At 36.0% G+C, this 12,088-nt stretch overlaps 1 protein-coding gene across 1 annotated transcript; it reads right to left on the reverse strand.

The window, feature by feature from the left end:
* Positions 1 to 466: 466 nt before the first annotated feature.
* On the reverse strand, positions 467 to 1,219 carry LOC308499672 (myosin light chain 6B-like). The gene has a single exon (XM_081053412.1). It carries the CDS (start codon positions 1,197 to 1,199, stop codon positions 567 to 569), a length of 633 nt encoding a protein of 210 aa, XP_080909538.1. The 5' UTR covers positions 1,200 to 1,219; the 3' UTR covers positions 467 to 566.
* Between the last annotated feature and the right edge of the window lie 10,869 nt (positions 1,220 to 12,088).

Raw genomic sequence — 12,088 nt, forward strand, 5'->3', positions numbered from 1 at the left:
AAAATGGAGATAATAGTTGTTTGAAAATTAAAGTATTTAATACTTGTAAAGAGTTTAGAATAGTGTCAGGTCACATGATGGGTGTCTAATGCACATTAGCTAGTGTTATTTTATTATTGGATGATGTGAGGTACCTCCCCCACCCTATCATTACATTTAAAAAAAGAATATATATGTATCAGTCAGAGTAGAGGGATGTCGATAATGCCAATTGAAACATTGTCCAGGAAGAATGCGAACTGATACACCCTGTTTAGTGTGTGATAACATATTTGTATAGAGCGTACTATGTAACAGGCATAATTATAAGTGCCTTATATTCATTAATATGAGACAGAAAAGAATGAGAGCTTTGGCACAATATACTACCTTCTTCACCTAACACCATACGGTGGGAGGGTATTTTTCTAACACCATACGGTGGGAGGGTATTTTTTTTTTTTTTTTTTTTTTTTTTTTTTGAGGAATCATCTCTTTATTTTGAAACAATAGGTGGCCTCCTAGTGGTAGGTACGTGCTTCCGCCTGCCGGAGGCCCAGTGTCCGACCCCACTGAATCTGTAATGCTCAGACGCTTAGGATGTGCTTCAGGAAGGCTTCATAGTTGATGCAGCCATTGCTGTCCTCGTGTCCTGCTAGAACTGTCTCCACCTCCTCTTCGGTCATCTTCTCTCCCAGGGTGGTGAGGACATGTCTCAGCTCTGCTCCCATGACTTTGCCGTTCCCCTCTTTGTCAAACACGCGAAGCCCCTCCAGGTAGTCCTCATATGTGCCTTGGTCCCGGTTCTTGGCCACTGCCTGGAGCATGGGCAGGAAAGTCTCAAAGTCCACACTCCGGGACTTCAGCTCATCACTCTTGGGGTTCCCCAGGACCTTGAGCACCTCGGCGTTGGTGGGGTTCTGGCCCAGGGCCCTCATCACGTCCCCACACTGGCTGTACAGGATCTTGCCGTCCCCTACTCGGTCAAAGAGCTCAAAGGCCTCCTTGAACTCCTCCAGCTGGTCCTTGTTAAACTCGATCACCACTTTGGAGAGATCGACAGGGGGATCCCGGGTTTTCTCAGGGGCTGGAAGGACCGACGCCGCTGGTTCAGCCTTGGTCTTGGCTGGAAGGGCCCCTGCTGTGGCTGGCTTGGCAGCAGGCTTGGAGATAGGGGGCCCCGCGGGTTTCTTCACAGGAACATCCTTCTTGGGAGGCATGATGTCCGGTGGCCAAAGGACAGTGTCGGGAGGGTATTTTTTATCATATACATTTTACATATGAGAAAACTGAGTCAACTTAAGTAATATAATCAAGATTGTACAACTAATGGAAGAGCCAGAAGCTGAATGCCCTCACTCTGGTTCCAGAGTCTGTGATCTTAAGCACTACACCACTTTTAGTTCAGTGCTATTTATCATTGTCTCTTAAACTTAACTCTTCTGGTTCTGGTTCCACATTTATATAGCAATTTTGTGATTAATATCACCTTCATATTTAGACATACACATGGAGAGAAAACAGTCAGGTCAAGTGGACTTGTTTCCATCATATGGCAGCTGTACTTCTGCCTTTGGAGATACACATCTGTCTCCTCAGGCTTACTTAATTTATATTTGTTCTTAAGTGATGGCTTAAATGATTTTTAGAGTACCACAAATTTGCCTTCCTGAGCCTGGAAGGCATAGGGCCAGATCCTGAATGCAGTGAATTATTAAGTAATGAGGTCTTCCAGGAAATAGCCAGAAAGCTGCCCCTACTGATGGCTTGTCCATTATAGATGCCTTTCTATCTACTCTTCATAAATAACCACCATTAGTGAGCCTTTGAGAACAGCCAGTCCACCAGCTATCAAGCTATGTTGGCTGAAATTCAACCTTCCCAGATTAGATATTAGCAAAGGTTGCAAGGCAGGAAGGTGAACTAGGCAAGGCTGTTGAAAGTCACGTGAACTAAAGAAAAAAAACTTTATCTGAACACTACTTAAAAAAGTAAATATGGTTTTCCTACTGGAACCTGACTGTTGCTAGCAGACCTTATTAATCACTAGAGAAAATCAGCAATTGATTCTAGGAAGTCTTGGAGGGTTTATTAGGCTTTCTTTAGTAGTGTCTAGACGCTGATGGTAACCACTTTGAGCACCTCTTGTAATTGGAGAAGTCAAACGTGACTTGTATTCATCTTTTGTTATCAGTATATATTGAATATTACAATTTTAATGCAGTTTTCCTTTCTTAAAATGTGTATACACTTTTTTTGGCACCGTGTGAGTGTGTGTGTGTGTGTGTGTGTCTGTGTGTGTAATGTTATTCTAAAGTTTTTTTCCATAAATGTTAAAGATGATTTTAAAAAATAAACTTTAGTTTTTAGATAGTTTTAGATTTACAGAAAAACTAAGAAGATATTACAGAGTTACCGTATGTTCCCCACCCACCAAATTTCCCCTATTATTAAAATTTTACATCAGTATGATACATTTGTTATAATTAATGAACCAATACTGAGGTATTAATAAGTGAAGTCCCTACTTTATATATCCTTATTTTTATGCTGCACTTAATGATTTTTTAATATTTATACGCTTCCATATTTTTCAAAATTTTAAACATACTTCTAGCTTCCAATGATGGCATAGTAGCTTTGTCAGACTAATGCTCCTGTTTATAACAATCAGTTCCCAAAAATATCTTTAAAAGAAAATTTTTTAAGGCTAATTAAAAAGTTGAAGGCTAATTCCTCAACTGCACAAGTATGGGAGAGGAACCCAAGAAATACAGCAAAGCAAAAACTAGAAGTTGAAAGAACTGAGCAGAGTTAGCAACAGCTGCATGGTGCTCACAGGTTGAAGTTCAAATTCTGCTAAGCTAGAAGGACATTGACCACATTTCTACTGAAATGACAGAAGAGCAATAGACCTTTGGAGGAAGGGTTACCCTCCCCATTACTGTGGCTGTAACTCATAATTAATGGCAAACAGAAATAGATCTGCCTTAGTAAAACCTAAAACTAAGCCCTAGAAGATGTAAGGGATCTACTAATCATTTAATCATACACTAGGTTATAACTCAGTACTTTTCAGAAGAAGGCAATAAAGTACAGACTCTCTGTAACATATCCTCCTCAATGTCCAAAATAATATAAAATTTGCTGTACATGCACAGTCATGATTCAAAAATAGTAGAAAAAGACCCAGTGATGACTGATATGTTTAATCAGCATATGAAAAATGTTACAAGGAAACCATGACGATAGGCAGACCTAATGGGTAAAGAAATAAGAAATTTAAAAAGAGGTATGAAAACTGTTATAAACTGTAAAATAGAAATTCTAGAACTGAAATATTCAGTACCTGAAATTAAGAAATTCATATTATGGTATTAACAGTCTACTGAAACAATAGAAGAATCAATGTACTTCAAAACTGATCAATAGAAATCATCCAAATTGAAGCACAGAGAGAATAAAATATTTAAAAGCAATGAACATAGCCTCAATGACATATTGGGCAGTATTGAGAGGAATAACATTTTGTTATTGAGTCTCAGAAGGATGAAAGAGAGGAAATGGGACTGAAAAATAGCTCAAGAAATAATAGCCTTACTTTTCACAAATTTGATTTAAAAAACCCCTTAGTCCAGGAAAGTCAGTGAACCTCAAAGAAGATAAATCAAAAGAAAATGTATATGTAAGTAGATTATAGTAAAATTTCTGAATTCTAAAGAGAAACGAGAAAATCTTATAAGCAGCCAGAGAGAAAAGACAGCAGGAAAAGCAGAACAAACATGAGAACAACAGCTCCCTTCTCAACAGAAATTATGGATTGTATATTGAAAGTGTTAGGCAAAAACTGCCTATAATTCTGTACCCAGTGAAAATTACTTTAAGAAATGAAGGTGATATCAAAACAGTTTTAGACAGATGAAAGCTGAAAGCATTGGTTGCCATCAGGTCCATTCTAGAAAATATAGTAATGATAGAAGAAGTTCTTCAGGCAGAAGGGAGATAATATCAGATGGAAATTAATATGTATTAGAATGAAGAACACGTAAATATGTGAGTAAATATAAAAAGCAATTTTTCTTAAATTATTTTAAAAGTTAATTGACACTTTAAAGCAAAAAATAACAATGTTACATGGAGTTTATAACATATATGAAAATAAAATATATGGCACACAGAGCAGAAATTGGGATAGATATAACAAAGGAGAGGGATATATTTAATTATACTCTTGCAAGATTCTTGTATTGTATACGTGTGGTGATATAATATTAATTCTAAGAAGATTGTGATAAATTAAGGTGAATATTTTAATCTCTAAAGAAACCATTCCAAACATAATACATGAGGAACAGCTAAATTTTAACAGCTATATATGATGTCAGAGGAGTAGTAGATTGGGGGAGGGCGTTATCACTTTGTGAGGGATGTAAATGTCTATTACATTGTTTTGTTCACCTGAAACTAATTTTTTAAAAAAGAATTCTATACTCTAAAAGCCAGATTAAACCCTTTCTTGTCCCCACTCACTCATTTTACCTTCCCACCAACATCCAAAATCAGGAAAGGAAGAATAAAGAAACAAAAAAACAGAAGGGTAAAATAGAAAACAAAAAATAGCAACATGGTAGATTTAAACACATGAATTCAAATAATTACACTAAATGAAAATTAAGTACAATCCAAATAAAATGCAGCTATTGTCAGACTAGGTAGAAATGCAAGACCCAACTACGTGCAACTTAGATTGATTTTAAATATAAACATGCATTAAAAGGATGGACATATTAGCATGCAAACACTAAGCTTGGGAAAGATGGTGTTATGATATTAGGATCAGATAAAATAGGCTTGATGAAAAGGACTATTACAAGAGATAGTATGTCATTAATGATAAAAGGGTCAAATTATTAAGAATATATGACAGCTTTAATAAACAAGGAACAACAGTTGACAGATAAAGGGAAAAATAGACAAATCCAAAATTATACATGGGAGACTCCATTCCCCCTTCTCCCCAAGATTTTTTTTGAAATAATTGACATATGGTTTTATTTACGTGTGTATATTGTGAAATGGTTACCATATGTGTTCAACTAACATCTATCTTTTCATATAGATACAATAAAAAGAAGAGAAAGGGGAAAAAAGGGAAAAAAACACAACTTTTCTCCTTGTGATGAGAACTCTTAGAATTCACTCTCTTAACTTTCCTATATATCATCTGGCAGTGTTAGCTATAGTCATACCTAGTACTTATTTATCTTATAATTGGAAGTTTGTACCTTTTCAGCAGAAGTGGAAATACTGGATCATATAGTAGTTATAATTTTATTTTATTTTTTTGAAGATCCTCTATAGAGTTCTCCATCGTGGCTATATCATCTACAATCCTACTGCCAATGCCCAAGGGTTCCCTTTTCTCCACATCCACACCAGCATTTATCTCTTGTCTTTTTCTATTTTTCTACTTTTACTGAGAAATAATCACCTACATCACTGTGTAGGTTTAAGGCATGTGGCATGGTATCTCATTCTGGTTTTAATTTGCATTTCTCTAATAATTAGTGATATTGAGCACATTTTTATATACATGTTGACCTTCTATATGTCTTTTTTTGAGAAATGTCCATCAGGTTCTTTTCCTACATTTTAGTTGGGTTATTGTTTTTGCTACTGTATGAGTTCTTTATATAGTTTAGATATTAACATCGTATGAGATATATGTTTGCAACTTTTTCCCCAATTCATATGTTATCTTTTCACTTTGTTGATAGTTTCTTTTGCTGTGCAGAAGGTTTTTAGTTTCTTTTGCTGTGCGGAAGGTTTTTAGTTTGATGTAGCTACGTTTGCTTTTGTTGTTTGTGCTTTAGGTGTCATATCCAAAAAAGTATTACCAAAATCCATGTCAAAAACTTTATTCTATGTTTTCTTCTAGGAGTTTCATGTTTTCAGGTTTTACATTTAAATCTTTAATCCATTTCAAGTTAATTTTTGTGAGTGATATAAGATAGGAGTCCAGCTTCATTCTTTTACTTGTGTCTATCCAGTTATCCCAGCATCATTTATTGAAAAGACTATTTTTTCTCCATTGAGTAATCTTGGCTCCCTTGTCAAATATTAGTACACTGTGTATACTTGGGTTTATTTTGGGGCTGTCAATTCATTTCATTTGGTCTATTTGTTTTTATTCTAGTAACATACTGTTTTGATGATTACAGCTTTATAGTATAGCTTGAAATCAGGAAGTGTGATGCCTCCTGCTTTGTTCTTCTTCCTCAGGATTTCTTTGGTTATTTGGGATCTTTTGTGGTTTCATATAAATTTTAGGCATTTTTTTTCTACCTCTGTAAGAAATTCCGTTGAAATCTTGACAGGAATTTCACTGAATCTATACACGCCATTTGATAGTATTGTCATTTTAACAATATTAATTCTTCCAATCCATGAACACAGGATACCTTCCCATTTATTTGTGTTCTTTGATTTCTTTCATTAATGTCATGCAGTTTTCAGAGTAGAAAACTTTCGCCTCCTTAGTTAAATTTATTCCTAAGCATTTTGTTGTTTTTGATTACTGCTATGTCTCTAAACTATTTTACGCTAGATCATAAACTACAGTTACCCTTGCCTCCTCTGTTATCTTCCTTCGTGTTTTTAAGAAAAATATAGCCTTCTGTGCTATTCACTTTGAGCTCATGCTGTTTAGAATTTTAACTTTTCATTTCTTGTGTTGCCTTTAGTTTTTATTAATTTTGTAATCTTTTCAGAAACCTTAGTCTGCAAGCAAAATAAGGGGCTAAGATAGTATATTGTGTGAACTGTGGTCACATTGTAATTTCCTTAGCTGAGATTCAACAATGAACCTTTAGGTCATTTTGGAATGTGTTCTTGAAATTTAATTTCCTTTACTTTTCATACTAGCGTACAACTAAGATATCCCAGTTAAGTAAGGTCATTTTATTAGTACACTTTTTGTATTTTTCAGCTGTAGTGAGGCAATTTGCAAGGCTTTGAAATGTGCTTAGCTTGAGTGCAGCCTGAAGACCAGAGTAGATTGAAAAGCAGTGGTTTTTTAAGCATTGAGAGTGATAGAATCCTGGAGTGATCCTGATTTTAGTAATGGTTTTAATGTTTGTTTCTGCAGCATAAAAATTCTGTGCAACCATGTTAGATACATTATGGCTAAAACTTACAAATGCTTTTTAATGTAAAAATATGTCAGTGCTGTTACTTTTATCTCAGTGCAGTCAGTGAATTTTGCTCATACTCACTTTGAACTGCGGAATAAAAATAACCTATGTGTAAGTATGTCATTGTTACTTTTGAAACTCCAATTAAAAAGTCAAGAAAAATGCTTTCCCCGAAAAATTCTGACATCCTTAATATCAAATCACTAATCACGCTATCATAGATTTCTTGAATTAAAAAGAAAGGTTTTTTCCACCTCTCCAATGGAAACAAAACATTAAAGAGTATGATCAAGATAGAGTTGATGAGCATTTGCTCTTACAGTCCAAAAGACTCTTGCTTTTATTTCTTTTCATATTTATTTGTTGGAACATAAGAAATCAGGTCCCCAAAACACGTAGAAGAAGAGTTAGGACAACATGAGTTGCTTTGCCCTTTATTTCCTTGACTGAAGGACTGCTTGGCACCAAACCTGAAACCATGTGTTTGTTTTGGTTTGGTTTGGCTTGGTGTTTTTTTTTGGGGGGGCGGGGAGGAGGGAGGCTACTGATCAACTATACTTGTCTGCTTTGTCTTAAATTGTCTCGTCCTTCAGATTATTGCATTTTCCCAGTCATGCTGAAGTTTAGCAATCTCCATAATATAAGTCCGAAACATTCCCAGGATGTCAGAGCCATAGGCAAACCACATCCGTCTGCCATAAACTGAATGTCACGAAGTCTGTGAGTAACCAGGCAGAAAACCTAGTTTCCCGTTGTCTGACCCAATGATATACCTGAAATTCAGCAGATCTACATCTCCTCATATGAATTCCCAGGGTTGTATTCAGATTCTTGTTTTAAAGTGCAGCAAGAAAATCCTAGCGTGTGAATTTCTGTTACCTATATCTGAAGATAGAGTCAGATTTCGTTAGAGTATAGAGTGCAAAACAAGAAGATGAGTACATTCGAACATTACACTTACCTTTGATATGAAAATTTGAGTAAGATACTTGCAAGTGACAATATACAGCCACTAGATGAAATTCAGGTTACTGAATGATTAGACGTTTCGTCTCAGGTGGACTCTGTGTGAACTGGATACATTTAACTTAAAGAAACAGAGACTCAAAGCCATAATATCTGTTTTCAAATAAATGAAGGCTTGCCCCCTGAAAGAGGGGTTACAGTTATTTTGTTTTGCTCTAGAGGGTAGGACTATGGCTAGTGGTGGAAGCTTATTGGATGCTGAGTTCAACTTAATATAAAAAAAATTCTGAATATTTAGAGGTAGCCTACAAGCCTTCCTGGACAAGCAGTGAATTTCTATTATTGAAAATATTTTAAAGTTTGAATGACCATCTGCCAAGAATGTTGAAAAGAAGACTCTTGATCTGGTAGGAAATTTGGATTTGTCACTTTAAAGGTTCATTCCAACCCTGTAGTACCATCTCAACTTTTCTCTGATCCCTCCATTTTCCTTTTCCTGCCTACAGGATAATGCACAGAGAAGAGAGAAAAGAAGTCTAAATTCACTTGTTATTTACTAGCAGATGAACTGATTAATGAACTCTCATAAACATTTTGCCCATGCCACTCCTGTGCTGCTTCTTGAACTGTCTTTCCAAGACTTTAATTCCCAGACCCTCATCCAATTTTCATGTAGCTATTCCTTAATTCTTTTCTGAGGTCATGTGTGTTTGCTTTCTCTATCTTTCTGTCAGCCTTAATATAACAATTGGTCATCTGAGAGCATGAAGTTAGAAACTCTGTTTCTATTTAAGTAAAAGAAAATTGCTTTTCAAAGAAGCAGATTCTGTTTGACATCTTCTCACTCTGATCAATGCCTTCAAATTCCAAGGGAAGAGATGGAACATAGCATATTTAAGGCCCATAATTCAATAGGCCAAAGACAGGTGAAGACACAGTTGTTTCTCATTAAATATATCCCTAAGTCCCAAACTTTTCAAAATAGGTTTTTATGGTCAAATAAGTCTGATAAATGTTTATACTATTAATGTTTATTATTTACTAAGTGTAGATATGGGTCAGGTTCAGAGTTGCATATATGTCATATCATTTAATTCTCAATCTCCCTATGAGGCAAACATTATCATTGCCCTCATTTCATATCTGGGGCATAGAAAAGGCAAGTATTGCCACTACCTGGATAGTGAATGGTAGTGCCAGGAAGTTAGCCAAGCACATGTAACCCTGTGGATTCGCTAGAAGACTTCTTCTCATAGACTTAAATGCATTTTCGTGGTTTGTTCATCTTGACAGGAGAAATGTCTTATCAACTTTGTTCCAAAAGTTTTGATTACAAGGCCCTTTTGTGGCACATAGTGAGAATATTTTCCTTTGAATAGCACCACCTTAAATTATCTTTTTGCTGTCTCAGTAGTAATTTTTGTCTTTTTGATTAGAAATCATTTCAATGGAGAAAAGAGTTCCAATTAGAGTAACCCTCTTTGTAACTTCTGACACAATGTTGTGAACTACTATAAGAGATAATTTCTTATAACTGGAAGTTATAAAATAGGGCAGAAATTAGAGTGGACACAGCAGCATGTTCTGATTAATGTTTTGGATGAGTGATAATGAATGATTATTGTTTCAGGATGAGTTTGGGGATGGTTGATCATGCAGCAAAAGCAAATCAATATAGAAAGAACACGTGTGAGTTTCGTAAGAGTCTATAATAAAAAGGTGACAGATGCCTCATAATCCCAGTGAACGTTACCTGAGCCATAAGGCCATGACCTTCTCCAAAGTCTCTGGTTCTTGATCAAGAGTTCTAGGGAGAGATGGCGTGGTGATGTGGCCATACAGTGAAGGGATAAGAACTACCTCTGCAATTTCTGCGTGACTGAGAGATATGGAAGATTGATCCTGCCCTTTTATTCTCGGGCCCAAAGTTGGGCTTTGGAAATAGATGAGCTTGGAAGCTACTGGAAATTGCCACAGTATGGATGAGATGAAGTAGAACCTCACACAGGATGAAGTAGAACCTCACAGAGATGAAGTAGAACCTTACACAGGATGAAAAATTTATCTGAGAGCTGCTTGGGATCTAGTACCCTTGCAGACCATGAGCTTAATAAGAGTTACTAATTAATGGAAAGGGGACACAACCTCACCACCATGTACATAGGACATTCATGTAAGGAAGCAGCAGTTACTATTACAAGAAAGGACAGCAGCTTAACAAGGACTACTTCTCCTTCCCTGCTACAACACCAGAGAAGAAGCTCAGGAAACACGGAGGGGAACTCGAAGAAGAGTGCTACCATATTTACCTACATTTCAGCCCATGTTTCATGAGCCAGGTTAGCAATATCAATTACTGGTATTGGGGCATGATGAGGAGGGCTTTGCATCCAATTTGTAATTAACATATGATCAGTTCTAAACTGTTTTAATAACTGAAAGTACCTGAAAAGTGATGAAAGGGTTCTAAATTATTGTTAGTGAAGCTCACTATGCAAAGTTAGAAGAAAGTTTTCAAAGCACCATTGGTTACAATTACTAGAAACATAAAACCTGTTCTGTGTTTGTATTTTAGTACATTGAATTTCCTCAGTCAATTTGATTAATGAATTTTGATTAAACCTCTTTAGCTGTTGTGAAAAGATCTATACATGAAATTGTTCAGCATTATTTTGGTATTTTGACAAAATGATCTTGTTCCTTTATTTAAAACTGAAAATCAGTTTGGGAAAAGCTGAGTCATGTTTAATAACTCACCTAGAGTGATACTGAGTTACCTAATTAGGGACAACTGAGACATTTGTTATAAAGGAAAAGGCTGCTTTGTTGTAACCAAGGGCCAAACTAAGATGCCATCGTATATTTCAAAAGAGGTGTTATCTCCTACAGCAACATATAAACTATTGCTCTGGGAAACAAAATATCAGTCTATGTGAATATAGCAGAGTTAGATATTACTCCAAAATGTGCTAAAATAGAACTGATAGGTATTGATGAATATGTCTATTTAACATTTCAGCATAAACTGCAACTACATGGATAAAAAAAAGGATAAAGGCCTGGGGCAACTTGTAGGAACATTAATACTGCAACCAGGTGCAACAGAAGCTTTGGATCTACTTGGAATTACTGTAAAGCTCAGGGTTGTGCATAAGGTATAGCACCTTTGATCTTTAAAATTATTTGGTTTCTTATAAATAAATACCATTGCCTAGAGCCTCAGACAGCAGGAAGGCAACTCTCTGACAGTTAAGTGGTATTGGTAGCAGAAAGAAGATGCAAAACAAAGCTTTGAATAGATTGGAAGGGTTGGTGTAAAAAGAAAATGGGCTCACTACATTTGGAAAGCCATGATAGAAACAGCACAATTATGAACTGACGCTCTGTGACTTCAACATTGTTTCCAAGTGACCCTCTGATTCAGGAAACATTTTTATAGGCAAATTTCAAATAAACAAGAGGACTGTTAAAGTTGTAATGTAATTTTAAGGAGAAGGACAAATGTTGGCCTTGCCTTTTCCACCCAACTAAAAATGTAGGAATCTACAATATAGCAATATTTAACCAAAGGCTTCTAGACTACATAATTAAATTTAATTTCTTCTTCATTGGGGATTATCACTTATAATCAAGAGCCTTTGTGTCTTTTCTGTCAAAGGCTCATTTGTGGTTCGGGGGCTTGCAACATGAAAAATACAATGTAAGTCCTCAGTCTTCCGTTTATCCTAGCATTGATAGTCAGTCAATCAGATCACAGAATTATATAGCACACACCACCAAAATTAAGCTGAAGGGCATCGCACCTTCCAGCTCTCTGCTTGTAGTGAGTTACATCAATGGGCTTGAACAGAAACATAAAATATGACTGCGGTTAAGCCCTAGGATTGGTACCTACAACTCCACATTGTATACAGCATTTGTTTTCCTAAAGGAAACTGCTCTTTTAACTG

The sequence above is a fragment of the Rhinolophus hipposideros genome (assembly GCF_964194185.1).
Source record: "Rhinolophus hipposideros genome assembly, chromosome: 7".
Classification (NCBI taxonomy): domain Eukaryota; kingdom Metazoa; phylum Chordata; class Mammalia; order Chiroptera; family Rhinolophidae; genus Rhinolophus; species Rhinolophus hipposideros.

Bases quoted from the DNA above. Each gene is read 5' to 3' on its own strand.
- LOC308499672 (XM_081053412.1), bottom strand. From the start codon at position 1,199: ATGCCTCCCAAGAAGGATGTTCCTGTGAAGAAACCCGCGGGGCCCCCT.